The sequence below is a fragment of the Acomys minous genome (genome assembly GCF_964271855.1).
Source record: "Acomys minous genome assembly, chromosome: 14".
Lineage (NCBI taxonomy): Eukaryota > Metazoa > Chordata > Mammalia > Rodentia > Muridae > Acomys > Acomys minous.
In genome coordinates this window covers 43,569,844-43,590,431 of record NC_140496.1, presented here as the reverse complement: position 1 = coordinate 43,590,431, position 20,588 = coordinate 43,569,844, and the positions used below count along the sequence as shown (strand labels likewise).

The 20,588-nt window shown below is 56.3% G+C and overlaps 1 protein-coding gene and 1 long non-coding RNA gene across 8 annotated transcripts in view; one reads left to right on the top strand and one right to left on the bottom strand.

Moving 5' to 3' along the window:
* Window positions 1-118, bottom strand: part of LOC311582697 — a 21,204-nt gene extending 21,086 nt beyond the window's left edge. Inside the window, exon 1 of the long non-coding RNA XR_014774198.1 lies at window positions 1-118. This exon is cut by the window's left edge and continues 396 nt beyond it. This is a non-coding gene — a long non-coding RNA (uncharacterized lncRNA).
* A 911-nt stretch (window positions 119-1,029) lies between these two features.
* ADGRL1 (adhesion G protein-coupled receptor L1) overlaps window positions 1,030-20,588 on the top strand; it is a 40,419-nt gene continuing 20,860 nt past the window's right edge. For 5 of the 7 annotated variants that reach the window (XM_084756549.1, XM_084756551.1, XM_084756548.1 and 2 more), the window contains exons 1-3: window positions 1,030-1,339; window positions 14,761-14,922; window positions 18,063-18,276. In XM_084756549.1, the coding sequence (XP_084612675.1) occupies window positions 14,853-14,922; window positions 18,063-18,276 (284 nt within the window). In that variant the 5' untranslated portion in view covers window positions 1,030-1,339; window positions 14,761-14,852. Of the gene's footprint in view, window positions 1,340-14,760; window positions 14,923-18,062; window positions 18,277-20,588 lie in introns of those variants that run through there. The other 2 variants (XM_084756552.1, XM_084756554.1) reach the window with 2 other exon arrangements.

Below are 20,588 nucleotides of genomic sequence, written 5' to 3'. Positions count from 1 at the left end.
AGTCACTAGGCAGCACCCCCTCCGACCCTCCTGCAATCCCTGGTCGTAGAAGGTCTGGTCCAGGTCTTTCTTGTTGCCATTGCACAGGCCTGACGCATTACTCCATCTCCCCTGGAAGAATCCGGCCCGAAATTTGCGTGCCCCGGGAGCATCTGGTCCTGTCGCAGCTCCCCCACCACCTCCCATCTCCCCCACTGCCGTCCCTGCCCGCTCCGCCTAATCCTGGCCAGGTTTTGCGCAGTCCTTGCACAGCTCTCCATTTACCCATCACCAGCTAGGCGCCTCTCTGCACAGCCCGGCTGCAGATTCCGTTCCGGTTCTTGCAGCCGCCCGTCGCACCCCACCACCCCCCGGTCCAACTAGGGGATCTAGCGCATCGCCTCCCTCTGCCCACTTTTCCTTTGGGGAGGAGAGTGGAACTCCAGGCCAGGTTTCCGGGCCCGTCCCCGGGGCGCACGGGAGGGCTGCGGAGGCCAGTCCCGGGCGTTTAGTCCAGGCCAGGTTTTGCGCTTGCCCGCCGCCCCCCTCCCGGAGCCGGCGGGCCCGGGAGCGCCGAGAGCAGGCGGCTTGTCATTGCTGGTGCCCCGCGCCCGCTCGCTCCGCGCGTCCTGCGGTGCCCACGGGCCCAGCCCCGCGCCCCCTGCTCCGGCCACCTCGGGGGCGCGACGCCGCCGCGCCTGCCTCCAGCTGCGTAGCCCCGGCCCCCTGCGGGCAGCGCCAGCGGTCGGCGCGGGAGCAGTCGGCGCTGCGGCGCCCCCGCCCCACCGTCTGCCGGAGACGCCCCGGCGGATGGGGCCGCGCGGGCCCAGGAGCGGCGCCGCCGGGCGGCGGGGGCCTGTGCGGCCGCCCCGGCTGCCGCGTTAACCCTTCGCCCGCTGCCGTCCGGGGGCTCTGGGAAGTCGCCTGGGCACACACGTGCCGCCTCCGTCGGGGCCGCGGAGCTGCGGGGGAGATGCGGGCAGCCGGCGCCGCCTCGGGGGGCTCCGCCTCGCCCCAGCCCCCCGAGCTCTGACGCCGCCCCCGCCCCTCCGCCTCCACGCCTCGCTCCCCGGGAGGGGCGCAGACCCGCGCGCCCGGGGCCGGGGCCGCCTCCGGAGCGCCGCGATCCGCCTTTTCTTTCCTTTTTTTTTTTTTCTTTTTTCTTTTTCTTTTTAAATTTTGGTCGGTGGCGGCAGTGGTGGGCCCGAGGAAGGAAGGGACACGGAGTCCGCCCTCGCTCAGCCACCCCCTCCCCGCTTCCCCCTGGGCCGGGCTCCGGGAGATGTGCCGGGTGGGGGGCCCGGCTTCGCGGAGCCGCCGGAGGAGCGCGCACGGCCGATCCCGAAGCGCCGCTGGACAGGTGAGTGTGCGGGAGTCTCAGGCCATGCCGCACCTGGACCAGGTGTGCGCGGCCGGAGGGGCGGGGGAAGCACCCTACCCCCGCCCGCCAGGGGCTCGGTGGGGGTGCGGATGGGCGGCCGCAGGGTGCCCTGCAGGGGGAGGGGACCGCTAGTGTGCCCGCGCGTGGCTGCGTGTGCCCGCGCGCGCGCCGGCCTTTGTGGGGAAGCGGCGCGGCGGTGCCTGCGTGTCCCCGGTGCGTGTGCGCGCGGGTGCTTGGCGCCCTGTTTGTGTAGGTGTCTGGGTGTGAGTGAAGAGGGTGCGTGTGCGCGCGGCGCGCGCGGGCCCTGGCTCCCCAGAGAAGCCATGTCGGGGGGCTGGCACCGCAGGATGCTGGTCTTAGGGTTGTTTTTCTCTGGGAACCAGTGGTGCGGGGGGATGGGGAGAGGTCTGTCTGGGTGTCGAGTGGGTTGCTGCCCGGAGGGGCGCCGTGGGCAACCGGGGTGCAGGCGTGAGGCATCTTCTGTCGGTGGTACCCGGTTAAGCATGGATGGAGGCTGTCAGGTTAGAGCTACCGGAACAAGCCTTCGCCTCCTCCAGGTGGTGCTGAAATAGAGCTGTGTGGCTCGGTTGTCACCGTCCCATTTGAGGCTCCTGGGATGAAAGTCCAGTTCCTGTGTGTTTGTGTGTGTGTGTGTGTGTGTGTGTACTCAAGCAGTGGTCAGAAAATGCCCTCAGTTCAGTGCGCTCCAGGTACCTATGTGACGGCAGTAGTACCCCGCCGGCAAACAGACCCTCAGCTCACACACCCCAGTCCGTACTCTCCAAGTCTAGGTCAGCTCCCAACCATATCCTTACCCTGTATCTCATTATTGTACCTGCCTGGTTCCCCCTACCCCGCCTTCTTCCCGGCTTTGGCAGCGTTATGGGTGTCCCTCCTGTCCCAGTGGGAACCAGAGGGTCTCCTCCTTCCCCAGCCTCTGTGGGACCCAGAGCCAGGATTTGTCTTCCCAAATCCAAACATGTGGTGCGTTTGGGGGAGTTGGGGGAGGGGTTCAAGATGGCCGCCAAGATGGCTGGCAGCCTCTTTCTCTCTGTCTGTCTCCCCCGCGCTCTACTTACCCTCATGCCTCCAACAGAGTAGGGGGTCACCGTGGAGAGGGGGCCGGACTATGCAGGGACCGGTGTGGAGGACACCTGGGCCTGTTGACCTCCAGTGCCGCTGAGAGAGAGGCCGTTGGTACCTGCTCCTCTTTCCAGCACCCCAAGGGCAGGCGTTTTTTTAAGTCTTTAATACGACCCCAGACCCAACTCTATCTGGGCCACAGCCTGATGGCTCCCGGTGCTCCACCTGCTCCCTAGACCCTGCCCCTAGCACTATCCCTATCAATCATGGAATGTCAGGGTGTTCCTTTGAGGGTCCCCACTAGCATCTCCATCTTCAGGAGCTGGGGACCTTGGTGTGTATGTTGGGGGAGGCAGGCTAAGGCAGGTCCCAGCCTTGGGGGCTGGTGACTTCCTTCCTCCCCACACCCTGCCCACCAATGCTGAATTTATTACTTAAAAGTAGGATGAAAACAGGGAGAATAAGAGACGGAATACAACCTTCATTATCATATCGAGGAAATTATCTGTGATTTTCCTAACTAGCAATTTGCCTGCCATGCCGTTCAGATCTGACTTGCCCATTAATTACAGAGATGAAAAATCATCTAGGAGGAGGAAAAGGGAACTGATTCCGTGGCTGGTGGCGTGGCACCTTTGCACTGGGCCACAAGCGTGCTCGTGAGTGTGGGTACTATCCCTCCCGCCGGCAGTGGCACCATCTTCCTCCTCTGGCTTGGGCCACCCTGTTGCTTTTGTCCTCTGACCTGCATCCTGATTTCTATTCGTAGGGACTAGCATGCCCACTGTCACCTGTGCTACTGGACACCCTTGGGTGTGGAGACAATCCCCAGAATTAGGGGAGGGGAGGGAGCTGGGGACTAATGCACCTGGGCCTGAGCTGAGGAGGAGGAGGAGGAGGAAGAGGAGGAAGGCCAGAGACACGGAGCCAGGCTTCTATTCCCAGCCTGCCCTGGGGAACCCCTTTCTCCTAGGGGGGAGCTGTGGAAGCCCCACGAGGGGGGAGGAGCCTGCAGACGTGAGGAGTCTGTTTGCATCAGGCCCTCTGGTCTCTGTCTGCACATGGGACTGTGTGCTGCCTGTGTCTCTCGTTTGTTTCTGCATTGGCTGTCCCACCAGGCAGGCGAGAGGCCCTGGGGTGCTTCAGGCTCAGCATGGACAGCTAGCAGAGGGGAAGGAAGAGTGTCGAGTGGGCCCCAAGAGCCCCTGGAGCATGCACCCCTAGAGTAGTAGGGTGGGACCCACCTCCCACTCCCACCACAGATGGGGAGTTTCTGGTCTCTGTTCCCGCCCTCTACCGGTTCCCCAGCCAGACGTGGCCAAGGACACTGAGAGCTCTGGTTTCTGTGTGGGCTCCTCTGAGGGATCAGATTTCCAGTCGCCAGACACTTCCCCTCCTCCAGCCCCTCTGTGGGGACACTGGGGGAGGGACTGCCCAGGTGGAGGGGTTCCCTGGTGAGCTGGAGGTCCCCAGCAAGACAGCACTCCTCTCTGCCTGGGATGGAACCAAATGGCTGATACAGAATACAGAAAGTGGGGTCCTGGGGCTCTCTGCAGCCAGGGGAGAGCTGGTGTCTCCAAATGCAGCTGGTTTCCACTTCTGCTTACATCTGTGTGTGCCAAGGCTAGTGACTGCCAGGACTCCCGTGTCCCTGTGCTCAGAGGGTCCGAACTGTGCATTCCCTGGAGGGTTTTGCTGAGGGGGTGACTCTTGTGCAGAAATTGGTACCATCCTCCAACACTCTTGGGCAGCTGTCTGTATGCACACTGACTGGAGAGCTTTACCTTGCCCACACCTACTAGTGTAAGCTGGCTGTGTGTCCCGGAAGGGCTAGTGCACCTCTGAGCAACTGCAAACACTTACAAGTGCTTTTTGTGTCTAGGTGCAGGCTTGAGGTGCCTCTGGGACAGTAGCTACCTCCATCCCCTCGGCTCACAGTCTGGCTAAGGAGAGAGGCATAGCGTGTGTGTGTGTGTGTGTGTGTGTGTGTGTGTGTGTGTGTGTGTGTGTGTGTGTGTGTGTACACGCACATGCATGTGCTTCTAGACCAAATAGAGATCCCTAGCCCCCCAAGTCCCAGTTTTAGGGTGTGGAGTGTGCTGTCACCTCCTTTGTTTTATCCCCCGCCCCTCCTCTTCACAGATCCTTGGAGATCCCATGTTTTTTTATAAGGCAGTTCCATCCAGGACATGGCTCGCGCATTCTGCTTTCAAGTTGAGCTCCCACAGCCCTCCTGACTTGGGAGCCTGTAGCCTTCACACCTCTGTAACTCCCTGATTTATTGTACCTGTCTGTTTACTGTCTGTCTGCCTGCGCAAGATCCAGAAGTTTGGGGCTCTTGTTGCTAGGTTTGCTCTTGGAGCTCAGGTGCCCTGGAAGAGCTCTTCGCTGAGCTGCGTGAGGTGGTGTCTGCTGCTGACCTGCCACTCCCAACTCTCGGGGTTGGCTGAGCGTGAATTTGAGGCCAGCCTAAGCAGGCTACAGAGGGAGATACTGAAAACAAACAAACAAACAAACAAAACGGTAGTGGCTCAGGGAGTAAAAGCAGTGCTCTTGAGGAGGGCCAGAGCTCAGTTCCCAGCACCCGCATCAGGTGGCTGACCTGTGACTGCAGCTCTGGGGAGCTAGGCACCTTTAGTGTCTGCCAGCTTCTGCGCCCATTCACATGCCCTGTTCCCCCGACACAGACATGATTACAAAGAATAAAAATAATGTTTCTAAAACAAAGCAAGGAAAGAGGGAGGCAGGTGGGCTGGTACAGCAGACTGCCTGAGGATCCTTTCCATAGAGTTGAAGACCCTGTGCCCCTTTTCAGAAGCAAGGCCTGGCTTGGGTTTAGCTGCGCTACAGCCTTCTGCAGTCCTGGGCACATTGGGGCACAGTCTCATGGTACTCAAAAGTACCCTTGTGTGGGAGAGTGTCTTTGTGGGGACATGGCTCCAAATGGCTGTGTGCTACAGGGTTTAGGTCCTGGGGGAGAATTTGAGGAGCCCGTACCCTTCACCGGGAGCCTGGGAACCCCTGAGTCAGGGTCTGAGCAGTTGCTCCTAGAATCCCTTGGAACTGACCCAGCTTCTCTATAGGATGGGGTCCTCCGCCTGCTTTAGTTTCCTCTTAGTCCTGGGGAGCTAGTAACCAGAGTTCCTGGTTTTGCCCACCTCTCACTCCAAAGTGGGGCAAAGGTAACAATTCAATCAATAAATTGGAGACTAAAAATAGCTTTGCCCCCCCCACCCCCCCCAGCTAAAAATAAACAACCCCTCAACCCAGAGGGTGGGAAGCCTCAGTCACAACCAGTCATGAGCTATTGGTTGTCCAATGGTGTCCCTGATGGACATGCTAGACCTTTCTCTCTGTCCCCTTCCCTTTCTTGGTGTCCCAGGCTGGGCATACAAACCTTCCAACCTCTCGCCTCAGCCTCCCAAGTACTGAGAACCCCAAGGCTCTTGATGGTACTCTTCACGGGACCACCCTGCAGTCTGCACTTGGAGCTACCCCCACTGGTGCCCACAGTGCCCCACACAGACAGCACCGCGCACCCAGTCAAGGCAGATCGCCCAGGCGGGAGGCGTACTCAGCAGCTCTGAGCTCAGGTTGAGCTTTGTGGGCGGTCTTTATTGTAGGATCCGCCATTCTCGTGAGCCTTCGCTCACAGCAAACAAGAGTGGGTAGTGACCCAGAGCACCTCAGTTGAGGGGCAGCCTCAGGACCCAGACACCAGGCGTAGTCTGCTCGCCTCCCAGCTGCTTTTGACTTCTCATTCTCCCTGGCCCTGCTGTGTAAACACGGTCCAGCCCCGGAACGGCCTGAAAGGCCTTTTGCGTCCATGGACATCTGCGTGACCTGTTCTTACTTGTATCTGGAGTGTTGTCTCGAGGTGAGCGTGCCTGCTTCCATGATCACCGGGAGAGATGGCTCAGCGGTTAAGGACGCCGGCTGCCTTTCCAGAGGACCTTGGTTCAGTTTCCAGCATCCACATGGCCACTGATAGCAATCTGTAAACTCTAGTGACAGGTCCCTGACCTGGAATTCCTCACCTCACATACGCAGTACACAGACATAACACCTATGCATGTAACATAAAAATGTGTAAAAACACAAGCTGCCCCTCCCTGTCTTTCCAGCTTCATCTTCCCCTGTACTACAATATGATCGTATCTATTTCCTTAGCGCCCTCTCTCCTGTCCCTGGGGCCTGTGACACGTGGTAGATGCTCAGAGACCAGGTGGAAAGACTACTTATTTTAGGCAGTGGAGATGGCACTCAGGACTTCCCATGTACTGCACTATGAGTGGCTGCAGCCCCAGACCAAATGTCATTTCTTATCCTTACAACCATACTGTGCCAGGTGATGTGCCCCTACTGAGAGACAGAATTCCAAAACTGTGGCCTGCGTATGTACCTCGTAGTTGAGCCGGAAGTGCAGCCTATCAGGAGCTAAACCTTGGGCCTGAGGATGCTAGCCTTGGGCTTTGTCCCTTTGTCCTACTGAGATCCTGTTTCCTTCCCACCGCCACCACCCCTTTTTGGGCTTTGCACTCTCTCCCCTGCCAGAGATGCAGTTATCAGGGCGACAGGAGTGTCCTGTATGCCCTCTGCTTGGGGTCCCGTCTTCCAGGCACTGATTTCAGGTCTGCCGTGGCGCAGGAGGTGAAGCTGGGGTGAACAGGAGCATTGTGAGGTGGACACACAGTATGGCCGCCATGGTACTAGCATTCCATAGTAGGGAGTAGAGCGGGCGGGCAGGTAGGTCAGAGCTTCTTAGAGGCGGGGTCTCCGCAGCTGGGGCCTGGAGGGGAAACTGACTAGAGAGCCTGAGGAGGAAGATGAGAAAGAAGCAGGCCTCAGTAAGGAAAGAGGTGTTTGTGGCTGAGTGTGGCCAGCAGGCCGTGCTGGACCCCAGTGTTGTCAGCTGGGTCTAGAGAGGTCTGGGGTTTCCTGTGGAGCCTAGAGAGGCTCAGCCGAGGTTGTAAGCTGCTGGGGGTGGGGGGAGGGGCTGAGTGGGGCTGGCCCTGAGTCAGGCTGCCCTGAGGGAGGAGGAAGAGGTTCCCTCATAGCCAGAGCATCAGAGTGAGGGCCAGGAGCCTCGAGCTCTTCCTGGACTTGAGACATGGAGACGAGGTGGTGGCGTGCTTCTGAGGCAGGGTTGACGGGCAGGAAAGGCAGCAGCTGAGAAGGGAATGACTAGGGTGAAGTGCCCCCTGCAGTCCCAGGACCACCATCCACACGCAGAGGCCTGCGCGACCTATAGCAAGTGCCCCCCTCATTTCCGTCCCTCCTCCCCTTCATTTGCGGGCTCCACGCTAGGTTTCAGCTCCTTGCTACCCTGGGACCCATGCGCATCCCCAACAGGTGCCCACTTCTTGGTGAAGTATTCCCTGCCTGCACGCATGTGCCCCTGTCCTGAGGCCCCTCCTGCATGTCTGGCTTGGTGTACCTGTTTTGTCTTTATTAATCAATGAAAAAGACCTACTCTGTGCTCAGGGCTGACTGTGAGGTAGCTGGAGATAGGGCCTTCTCTGAGGCCCTTTCTGGTGGGCAAAACAGATGGTCAACAAAGGGTCTAGGGTGTAGGGGAGGGTGTAGACCGATGGAAGACTAGAGAAAGGGCATGGGGATACAGGAGTGTTGTGGGTGGCTCTTGCCTCTCTGTAAAATCCAGAGTACCTGGTGACCAGCTGGGGATGGACCCAGGGCCTTCTGTGAGCTCCTCAGAGAATGCCTCACCAAGAAGGGGGCGCTGTCACTGAACCACACCCCCAGCCTTTACCTTTTTAAAAAATTCATTCACTTACTTTATTTAGAGACGGAATCTCACAACCTATTTAATCCTGGATGGCATGGGATTCGCTTTGTAGACCAGGCTGGCCCATCTCTGCTTCCAGCCAGGGCAGCCTTCTGAAGCTTTGCTGCTAAATGATGCCATGCCGGTTCCTGCTCGCTCTGCTGGCTGTTAGGGTGCCGCCACACAAGCCTGCGGAGCCAACAGCCAGTGGAAGAGAAAAGAAGCATAGAACGAAAATGCAGGGTTCCTTGACATAGAACCATGGCGAAATAAAGAAACAGAGGCAGCGTAGACAGAGCGCTGGCATGCTGGAGTCGGTGGGGCCTCGCTGGGCTCTGAGGGGGTGTGAGCAAAGCCCAGTAGACGAGGGTCGCTGGTGGGGCGGGAGACAGTCTATGCCAAGGTCCTGGGGTAGGGCCATGCGTGGTGCCTCAGGGGGGACTTTGACATTTGTTCTGAGGAAGGTGGGAGCCACAGAGTGTTCTGAGCAGAAGACAGAGTGGTCCAGGTGCTAGCTGGCCACCCCTGACCTCTCTTCAGAGAGTGAGGGCAGGAGCCAGGTCTTCAGGGAAGAATTGACTGCTAGAAAGTGATGGCACAGAACCCAGTACAGCTCTCTGTGGACAGCGGCTGCTGTCTGGTCAGTCTGAGGTATTGAATATGCAGTGGGGACCCTGTCCTTATCCCAAACCGCCTGGAGAAGGGACTTGTGCCCAGCACTCTGAGGCACTCGCTCCGTTTCTGCGAGACACCCTTGTCAGTCCACATGGAAGGCCAAGAGTCTAATGAATTGATCCAGACCCCAGGCCTCTGCTCCAGACAGGTTCTGGTACCTGCCACAGTGCCCACCAGCCCTGGCTTCCTGGAAGTGGAGGTGGAAGCGGGCTCCCAGCCAAGAACAGGAGAAAAGGTGCCTAAGGGGTGGATGTTCCAGGGACAGGCAAGTGAGGCCAGGAGGGGCCTGTCACCCCTCCTCAGACTCTCAGACTCCCACCCACTCAGCATACAGGGTTGCCGTGGCAACTGCAGGCTAGGGCAGGCTCCCAGGCGCCCCCTCTCCTCCAGCAGCCGCTTCTCCTCCTGTCACACTCCCCGTCCCCGCCCTAGGGCACTCGAGGACAGACCCTGCTGCACATGCCCTCTCTGGGCAAACGCAGAACTCAGACACAAACATAGAGGCAGGTGTGTGGCCCCTGAGGATGAGTCGCCAGCCCTGCTTCCCCAGGGCCACATGGTATGAGACAGAGATGAGCACAGGTGTGTACACACCTGGTTCCGTGAGCTGCCACCGTAGGGTCGCATAACATGTGAATGCAGCTGGGACACCGTATCCGTAAGGTTATCCGTAAGGTTATCCGTAAGGTGCTCTGGGCCCTGTGTGGAAGTTCAGTGAGGGCTTGAAGCTTTTGATGTAAGGAAGGTGGGGGCCATGGACTGTTTGTGCAAAAGAGAGACAGAGACGGTCCGGGTGCTGGAGGAGGGGACTGTGATGGCGCCCAGGAGAGTTGAGGAAGGTACTAGATTCCATAAAGTGGGTACTACAGCCCCTGGCTCCGTGGTTGTGCCTAAAAGAGCTACATGGTAGACAGGTGTGATGGCACCCACACTCGGACGTGGAGGCAGAAGGATTGCCACAGCTCAAGGCTGAATATCCAGAACATACATAAAACCCCAGGTGTGGCGGCGTGTCCATAACCCCAGTGAAGACAGGAGGAGCCAGGCTGCAGAGCAAGCAAGGAGCTTGCTAGCCAGGCACTCTGCAGGTTTGGTGAAGAGAGCCTGTCTTGAGATGGAGAATGAGTAAAGACATAGTTGTGCAGTCTACCATGGCCTGGCCCCTTTACAAATACTCATTTGAGGGCTGGAGAGACGGATGGCTCACCTGCTAGGGGTACGCGGGCTGCCTTTCCAGAGAACTAAGTTCAGTTCTCAGCACTTCTGTCAGTTGTTCCAGGGGTCCAGTGCCGCTCACATATGCATAATCAAAATAAAATTTAAATATATATTAAATTCATATGAAATATGTAATCCTGGCCTCTAACTTGCTGTGTAGACCTGACTGGCCTCAAACTCAAAACAGACCTGCCTGTCTCTACCTCCAAAGTACTGGGTGCTCGAAAACATCCACCTTCGATTTTATTTTGAAATAATGTCTAAGTTCTCCAGGCTGGCCTTGAACTCACTCTGTAGTGCTGACCTGCCTTTTATACAAGACCCCCTTGTCTCTTCCTCCTGCACCCACTGCCATGCTGGAGAGAAGGTCTGGGGAGCTTTCAGTGGAACACAAGAGGCACAGGGTTCTTTCCCCTCCACACCCAGGAAGGCTGAGTGAGCACAGGTGAGAAGGCAGGCTGCATGCTGGGCAGGAAGCCCTTGACAGAAGCCCGGCTTGCAGGCCTCTTCAGCTCACGCCTGTCTCTCAGAGCGATGAGGAAGTAAGTTTCTACTGCCCAGGACCTTAGACACCAGGGCCGGGTGCTAAGGCTGTCTGTGAAGTAGTGGGCATTTGCCAGACCCTGCACACCCTGTCCTGGAGGCTTTAGCCCACCCTGGGCTGCACTGGTCCCTGACATGGCAGCAGTGCTGTAGAAGACTCTATTCTCGAGTGGACCCAACATCCTCTGTGCTTCTGCACACAAATGGCACGGCGCGCACACACAGACACACACACACACATACACAGAGACAGACAGACAGACAGACAGATTTTTCATTTTTCTTTTGCTTGCTTTTTTTTTTTTTTAAGATTTATTTATTTATTATGTATACAGTGCTCTGCCTGCATGTTAGCTTGCACGCCAGAAGATGGCATCAGATCACATTATAGATGGTTGTGAGCCACCATGTGGTTGCTGGGAATTGAACTCAGGACCTTTGGAAGAGCAGACAGGGCTCTTAACCACTGAGCCATCTCTCCAGCCCTTTTGCTTGCTTTTTAAAGCCGAGGTCTCAATGTGCAGCTCTGGCTGTCTCAGAATTTAGTGCATAGACCAGGCTGGCTTTGGACAGAGATCCCCCTGCCTCTGTCTCCCAAGGGGTGCGCCACCACACCCAGCGGCAGTGTGCACTCTTAACCACTAAGCCATCTTCCCAGCTCTCTCTCAAACAAATTTAAAAATCAAACAACATAATATAACCCAAAGACATAGTGCTTGATGAATGCTTTGGAACGATGGTGGGAAATAGTACGAGCTCATGTTTTCCCATAATTAAACCACTCTGTTTTCACAAATGCAGACAATTGGGAAGAACACTGCAGAGCACACACCTATGGCAGTCTAGTCTGTGAGACAAGGCCCACAGCTCATGGGTGTTAAGGGGGTGGCAACCAAGGCACATACGCTGCAGTTGCCTTGTACTCAGACTCCAGTGAAGTTGGAGGGTGTGGTCCAGGCGAGTGCGGCCAGAACTGCCTCAGGTTCGGGATGTGTTTGGTTGGGTTAGTTTCTGGTCTTTGCACATTCAGACAATTGATGAAAAGTTGGCAACCTTCTCAGAGACCCACCTTCAGTTCCATGAGGCTACAACCCGTGGTCCAGGAAGCTGGCTTTTATCCCACAGAGCCTGGGGTCCTGCCCTCGGCATTGCAAGGGAAAAAGAGCCAGGCCTGGTGGCCCATGCACACAATCCCAGCCTTAAGAAAACTAGAGCAAAGGGCTGGGCGTGGTGCCTTGGAGGGCACAGGACCCAGCAGCTGCTGGGGAAGCCGTAGCACACAAGCACATGTCTGGAGTCCCAGCTGCAGGGGAGGCTGAGGCAGGAGATCACACAAGCCTGGGCAGCACAGTGGAGCCCTATTGCAAGGTTATAGTAAGTAAAGCCAAGTGGAGTAGCCTAACACACTTGTAACACCAGCCTGCAGGAGACGGGGGCTGCTGTGAATTTAAGGCCAGCTTAAGTTACTCAAAATCCAAGCGGAACAGTCAAGATGACCCTGTAATTAATACCACTTATTGTACACTGAAGTAGTTTGGGGGCCCCAGGGCTGCAGCCCACAGGTGGAAGGAGTTCTTAGCAAATTCAGGGGGCCCTAGATTCCATCTGCACACACCAGAAGTGATGTCGTATTTTCTATATAACGAATAAGGGCATGTTTTACTCGTGTGTGTTTATGTGTACCATCATCTCTCTGCCTGGTGACCTGGGGTGGGGCGGGTTAGAAGAGGGCATTGGCTCCCCCCCTGGAACTGGAGTGACAGGTGGTTATGAGCCACCATGTAGGTTCTGGGAACTGAACCAGGGTCCTCTGCAAGGGCAGGTGCTCCTGACTCCTGAGCCATCTCTCTAGCCTTTATGTTGCTTTAAAAACACACACACATACACACACACACACACACACACACACACACACACACACACACACACACACCATCTCTCTGCTTGCAGGAAGCCTAGAGTATTAGGACAAAAGGACACAGTGAGGACAGACCCCTGACTCACTGCTGAGCTAGGACAGGATGAGGAGGATCAGGGCTGAGCTTCTGAGGTCGGGACCTGGAAGGCGGCTGCCGCTGGTGGGTAGGAAGGCTTTCTCGGGGTCCGGTCCTGCTAGAGAGGATGCTGGTAGCCTCTGCTGTTGACGGTGTCTTAGGTCATGAGCTGGCCGAGGACTTCCTCTGGGGTCTCTGCCACTCCCCCTTATTACTCCCCATCTGATGGGGGTCTGAGCCCACGGCTCACACTGCCCACTGTTGCTCTTACAGTATAATAGTTTGCCTCCCTGAGGGAGCAAGGCTGGGAAGGTGGTAAAGCACAGGTTTGGCTCTAGATTGTTTCGAGGTAACTGTACTTTGGGGACCTGGACTCCATGGGGCAGGGTCTCCCAGAGCCTTTGCAGCTGCATGTCCCCCTGCCTCTGAGGCCAGCACAGCTGGGAAGCAAGCTCTGGAAGAGGCCCGTGAAGGAGAGGGGGAGGTGAGTGCCAGGAGGTCTACCTCAGGGTTGTGCAAGCGCCCCAGGCCTCCCAGATCTGGGCCGGAGGAAGGAGGAAGGTGGCTAGATGGTCAGGGTACCTGGTGGAAGGAGAGTGCTGGTTGTGATGCATAAGGGACAGAGGACAGACACGGAGGGGGTCACTGACAGACTCGCCACCACGAGGAGGTGGCTGGGGGCAGACGTTAAAGCTCAAGCTGATGGTGCTGAGGAGCTGCCGCTTTATGAGCACAGGATGGGGAGGGTTACCCCAGCTTGAGCCCGTGAGAAGCCCGTGTTTGGGAATCATAGGAGGCCGTCCCACACAGTGGTGAGGGAGGGCTGGAAGCTTCCCTGAGCGCTGAGCGAGAGGGAAGTGGAGCTAAGAGGCGAGCCTTGTCACCGGTCCCTTAGCTCTGGATGGTGAGGGGCACAGTGGGGGCTGTACACACAGGTGCACCTGCCGTGAAATTTACGAGGGAGATGGCCGGAAGGGAAGCAGTGGGTCTGAGATGCAGTCAACAAACATCTGTCTCGGCATGCAGGGCCAGCTCCAGGAGTTGGGTGTGGTGGCCACAAGCAGAGATGTCTAGATCTCTGGATGGGCAGTTTCCTATCCAGATAAGCACTTGCGTGTGAGCAGAACGGCGGCCCCGGGGATAGCTCGGGAGCTGAAGCCGCACGTAGGGGAAAGACACACACTAAGGCCCTAAGGCAGGGCCTAGGTGGGGCAGAGTGAGAAAGGGAGCTAACTAGGTCACTGGTAGGTAATTTCTCAAGGACTTTGAAATGGGAGGAGGGAGGAAGAGGAGTAGAGCTGTGCTGAGGGATCCCAGACCGGCAAGAAGAGCGGAAGGGGGGGGGGCAGGCGGCTGGGTGACTGGGGAGGTGTACAACATGGTGTTTCCTCTTGGGGCCCTTCCTAGAATGAGTGGTTCTAGGCTGTTGGCAGGTGAGGTTGATGGCTTCAGGCTGTGGCAGCCCTGAGGACTCGGGTACAGACGTCACAGGAGCATAGGGTAGGGCAGGAAGAAGCTGCAAGTCAGAACTGATGTCCTGGGAGGCGCTGTAACCAAAGAGGTCATCAGTATGCGCCCCCCCCATCCCCACTCCTCCCGCCCCCGACTGCCTGTCTCCAGCTCACCCCAAGAGTCCCCTAGAAAGGAAAGAGGGGACTTGGGTGTCCCTGGTCCCCTATCTGTGGCGCCAGCCAGCTGGATTCTAATTAGCTGCCATAGCAGAGAGACAGGAAGCAGAGGCTAGGGGCGGGGCTGGATTCCTGCCCAAAGCTGAGGCTGAAATCAGGTTGGACGCCCCTTGCCCTCCTCGAGGGATGAAGGTGCTTTGTGGTGGTGAGTGAGCAGGGCAGGCCTTCTGTGTGGCCAAAGCGACTTTGGGTAGGTGGGTGCTGGGCGGCCATGCTGACTGATCAAGTTGCTCCCAGACAGGTTCCACTGGAGACGAGGGACCAGAGCTAGTCAGAGTGACCCTGGAACAGGGCTGTGTGCACCCCAGGGTGCCAAAGGCCCAGGGAGGGACTCAACCATTAGCAGAAAGCAGATGCCCTCTAGGCTTGCTGAGGTCAGCACCTGCCCAGTATCACTCTCCTGTCCTCCCTCAGGCTGGTGGGCCAGGCTGTGGTACCCTGGTGATGCGGGGCGAGGCCCCCCACACAGTCCGCTGAGAGTCCCGTACCCGTCCCTGGCCTTCGCCATGGCCCGCTTGGCTGCAGCACTCTGGAGTCTCTGTGTCACAACTGTCCTCGTCACCTCTGCCACCCAAGGTAGGTGCTGGGGAAGGGCTGGGTCACCAAACCCTGATGGGAGGTGGGGAGCATCATTCTCTACAGACCAGAGCCCCCACTTCAGAAGAAGCTGGACCTTGCCAGAGGGAACCTGGTAATGCCACCCTTAGCGGGCTCCACTGAGGAGTGTCGAACTCCCAGCAGGCCAGGGCACCGGGTGCTGTCTGGCTTGGGGACCCCCTAGGACCGAGACAGGCCTTCCGGGGGGGCCACCTATTTCTCTCTCTCTCTCTCTCTCTCTCTCTCTCTCTCTCTCCCTCCTCCCTCATTCATCACATCTCTGAGGCTCATTGGGACTAAGGCTTAATTAAAGCATGCCTGCTGACGTTTATTTAAAAACAACTAATTACCCGACTCTGGCCTGGGATCCTGCACATGCCACAATTAGTGCCCTGAGCGTGCTGCCCACCCTCCATTACTTAGTTACCATCCCAGGTTGGATACCAGCTCTGTGCAGAGCAACAGAAGCCAAGAAGGGGTCCGTTGGCCTTGCCGCCTCCTAGAGCACCCCCTATCCCCCGCCAGCCCGGTCACAGGGATGAAGGGACATTACCAGCCTTGTTCTGAGGACTTGGTAGGGACCTTCTGGTCACTGACCCAGTCTCCCCATACCCAAGTTCCGGGCGCAGCCCCTGCCAGGCCAGAAGGGGCTGCCTCCACCCTCAGCCCCATGTGAGCCAGCTCTCCACCCCCGGCCTTCTTCCCTGACTAGGGAAGCTAAAATTAGAGGAGGAAGCAGATGGCATGACAGGGGCTCATGGGAAACTTTCTCTCAACTGGGGCTCTACGCATCCCCAAAAACCCAAGGACCTGCTGCTCTAAACCCTGGGGACCCTGTCCCTAAAGTGGCGAGCTTGGCCCCTTTCACAGCGGTTAGCTTGCTCCCAGTTGCGGCCCTCCCCCGGACATCTGCAGCTTCTACCTTCCTGCACCCCGTGTGGATGGCCTGCAGAAGGTGGTTGCCAGGGCAGCCTGGCTCGTGTCAACCTCAGATCCTCAAATTGAAATAAAACAAAAAATATGAAGGTCTTAATCAGCCCATCAGTTGGCACGTTAATTGTAGATTAACCTCTCTCTGGTAGTGGGAGAGAGGCCACTCGGAGCCGCCAGCCAGGCCAGGGAGCAGCAGAGTTGTGGCTCTGGTTGTCACAGAAGGACCCTTCATGGGACGCTCTCTGGTGCTGCCACATTCTGTGGCCCCAGCGCTTGGGGGTGGAGGGGAAGGATCACGGGTTCAAGGCTAGCCCTAACTGTCTAGACTGTGAGGCCACCTGGCTATGTGAGAGCCTGTTTCAAAACAACAAAGCAGAAAACTTCCTTTGGTCTAGCATCCCCGCTATATGACACTGACCTGTGGGCGCCCATTTTATAGTTCAGGAAAACAAGGCGTGGGGAACTCACTACTACTAGTGGCTATCTGAACTTGAAGCATGCAGAAGGTTGTGTGTGGTGGTACATGCTTATAATCTGAGAATTTGGGGGAGGCTGAGGCAAGAGGACCCCAAGTTTCAAGCCACACAGCAAGACCTTACCCGCCCCTCCAAAAATAAATAAACAAAGCAGCAGGTCAGTGGTAGAGTGCTTGCGAGGTTCAGTCTGCTCCTTGTCGGGTGGCTGGTGGTGGGAGGTCCTCAGGACCACTCTCACTTGTGACAAGTGCAGAGGGCCAGCAACACCCACAGAAGCTACAGTGCTCAGGGACAGCTTTTTGCAATGGGAAGACAGATTCTGCCCAGTCTAGAGGTGTCTGAAACAGAACAGTAAAGTCCTGTGTGATCTGCTGTGGCAGCACATCCTGGTACCCCCAGTCTCAACTGAAGCCCCTTCAATAGATTTGTTTGATACCTGCATGGCCGCCATCCCTCCAGAGGACCCCACCCTAAGTCCTCTCATCAGGGGACTTGTTTTGCTAAAGCTGCCACAGCCTTCATCCCACCATTCAGGAGAACAGAGGGCGACATCAGCCCAGCTGGCTCCTGCTGAGGTCTTGCAGGTGGTGCCCCTCCCCCCCTGCCAGCACATAGTCTTGCCTGGGTGGGGGTGGGGGACGGTTCTGTCTTCTAGTACAGAGCAGCAGCACAGCTCTGGTGTCCTGGCTGTTACAGGGGACTGAAGTAGGAGGATCACAGTTCCAAGGCCAATCTAAGTAAGCAAGTCAGTGGGATACCGTGCTAGAGCACTCGCCCGAGATGCCTCCTGATGCCTTGGGCTCTGTTACTAGCATTGTAACTGTGACGGTAAAACATGCCCCAGATGCTCCTTATTTGTCCGGACCTGTGTGTCAGACTGGATTGGGGCCCTCTTGAAGAGCCTCATTTTAAATTGGTTTCCACTGTGAAAGCCACATGTGGTTACATACCTGTCACCCCAGCATTTGTGAGGCTGTGGCAGGAAGGAAGATTGCTGTGGTTTGTGGCCAGCCTGGGCTACTTAGTGAGGCCAAGGTCAGCATAGGCTACACTGACATCCTATCTCAGGGCGTGCGTGCGTGCGTGCGTGTCACGTGCCTGTAGTCCTAGCTTGGGAAGTGGCAGCAGGAAAATCAGCCCAAGGCTATATTGCAAGTTTGAGTCTAGTATAGACCTCATGAGACTCTGCCTCATTTTAGTAGTTAGGGGGCGGGGAAACCCAAAAGATACCCAAGTACAGTCACTTTCTGGGGGTACTTAATTCTTCAATTAAGCATACGATTTGGGGGGGGGCAGGGCTAGTGAGATGGTTCAGGTGGGTTAAGGTGTTTGCCACAAAGCCTGAACTGAGTTCAACGCCTCCAGAACCATTGGTAAAAGGTAGAGGTTGCCTCTGACCTCCACGTGTGAACCATCATACATACACACAAGTGTAAAAAAAATTTGTTTTGAAAGAGTTGGGGGGGGGGGGACAGACACACAGTTGTGGCTTGTCCACAACCTCTGAGACAATGTGCACTCTATCTTACCAGGCAGAGCATTACAGGGTAAGGAAGAGTCAGCTCTCTCTTGCTACACAGGGGTTAAAACTCTGCCATTTTACATCCAATGGGCCTGAGGTTCACAAAGCCAGTTTCCCTGCCTGGCTGAGTCAGTGGGTTCTTTCTTTCCTCCCTGGTGACTGTGACACTGTCCCCAACCATTTCGCAGGCCTGAGCAGGGCTGGGCTCCCATTTGGATTGATGCGCCGGGAGCTGGCATGCGAGGGCTACCCCATCGAGCTGCGGTGCCCGGGCAGTGACGTCATCATGGTGGAGAATGCTAACTACGGGCGCACAGACGACAAGATCTGCGATGCCGACCCTTTCCAGATGGAGAACGTGCAGTGCTACCTGCCGGATGCCTTCAAAATCATGTCACAAAGGTGAGCCTGCTCTCCGACCTCCACGTGTCCCACGTGCAGTGTCCCCTAACCCAGTCACCACCATTTCTCCACCCTTCCTAATGCTGCAGCCCTTTAATACAATTCCTCATGTTGTGGTGCCACCCCACCCCCCATAATTTTACTTTCATTGCTACTTTGTAACGGTAATTTTGTTACTGTTATGAATTGTGATATCTGACAAATAAATATCTGATAGGCAGGATATCTGATCTGCAGACCCAGAGGCTGAGAACCAGTGCCATAGACTATCCCTCCTGCCACCTCCAGAAACTTGTTACAAGACCTGTCGGTTGCCGTTCAACCCCCAACACTAGATATGAGAGGGGGGAAAAAGTATAGAGGAGAAAGGGGAAGACGTTATCGTTAGACTACTTACTTCCTGCTTGCTAGGAGCGTCGTGCTCCTTGGGCCAAGTTTGGTCTTTGCTGTCAGGAGATCTAATCTCCTTTGCACGTGACAACCTAACAAACCACAACCAACAACTCATCAGTCCTCTAGTGGCCGTAGCCTTTATAATTAGAGAAACTATGCAGCTGGCAAAGCCACACCCCTGCTAGAGCACGAGGCAAATCATAGTCAACGCAAAGCAGCCCCATATCCCCCCCACACCTGGCATTAAAGTGAAAACGTAGTCTTATAATATTTCTTTCTTTTTTTTTTTTTTTTAATAAGAAACCAAAATTCCAAAATTCTCACTACACACTTGAATCATCAGTATACCTAGAGCCCTTAGTTTCTCCACAAGCACCTGCCCCGGGACAGGGCCTCCTGCCTTTTCTCCTTGCTCGCCACCATCTAGTCTGTTGTACTCCAGACAGTGGGCATCACGAACTCCGGCGTCAGATCCTGTCCCTCTGTTTAGAGCTCTTCTCTGGTTCCCACCTTCCTCTGCAAAAGCCAAAGCCTTCCTGAGGCTGGAAGTGCCCTGTGTGACCTGCCTTGACCGCTGGTCCTCTTTTCCTACGCATTCACGTAGTTACACCCGTGAGGGCAGCTCACTGTAGCGTGCTTGCTGGGTTCGGTTCTCCGTACTGCAAAATAAACCAACTTGACCATGCGTCAGAACCCGCAGCCCTGTAGCCCAAAGGCTCCCAGGCTCCTCTCTGATGTGTCACACTCTGCCTGGTGTTTGTACCAGGCCTGTTAGCTGGGAAGTGACAAAGCCAGCCGATGGTTTGTTTTGTTTTTAAGCAGCACAGGTATGCCCCTGCTGTTTCTCTGCGTAGAATGTTGTCCATCCCTGAGATCCAAGCAGCTGTACTATGCTTCCTTGTGGCTGAGCTCTTCTGCATACTCTGAAACTCCTGACCCCTTCAGGGCCCTGCCTTCCATGACATTTCCGTCAGATACTGTCTTTGCTTGGTATTTTTATCTCTCTCTCTCTCTTTTTTTTTTTCCCACCTGGTTTTTTGAGACAAGGTTTCTCTGTGGAGCCTTGGCTGTCCTGGACTTGCTTTGTAGACCAGGCTGGCCTCGAACTCACAATGATCTGCCTGCCTCTGCCTCCCAAGTGCTGGGATTAAAGGCATGCGCCACTACTCCCGGCTTTGGTATTTTATCTTCCATCCTCCTCAACTCTAACCCACTGGCCCTTCAGGGACAACAGACTTTTGTCCCTTCAGTGGCAGTGGCCAGGTACACAGCAGGCACTTCCTTGATGTTTAAGATGTCAGACAGAGTCCAGGGCCCATTCCTTGATCTGTAGCATGGTAGAAGAGGAAGGAAGGCTGGGGGCAGGGCCCTGGGGGCACGGGGAGACAGCCAGAGCTTCATTGGGAAGATGAGTGGTTCAAAGTGTGCAGAGCTGGGGCTGCCTTCTCCCCTTTGCCCCATTTCTCCTGAGACCCTATCCAGCCCCCAAGCCATGACTTAGACCCAACCCCTTTCCTTGGACACACCCTGGTTCCTCTCCACAATGTACACAGTAGCTAGGACAGTCATATATGCCCTCCTCCACACAGGAGACTGGGTGATGGGTTACAGGAGCCAAGGAGTGTGATGAGGCCTCAGGAGCCTTGTGTGTATGTATGTGTGTGTGGAGGTCGGGGGGGGGGGGTCCCTCAACCTTGCTTCCTCTCTGAATGCTACAACTCTGTGTCTCTCAGGGTGGTTTGCTTTGACACTAGGCTGCTTTGACAGATGTCACAGGGCAGTGGGTACGAAACCTTCGCAGGTCTTTTGTGGCTCCATCCCTTAAAGACAGATGCACACATACTCTCCCACTGTAGTTCACCCCAGCTCCAGGGGAGTCAGGGGTGTAAATCTGGGGGTGCAGCTCACACTAGATGAGC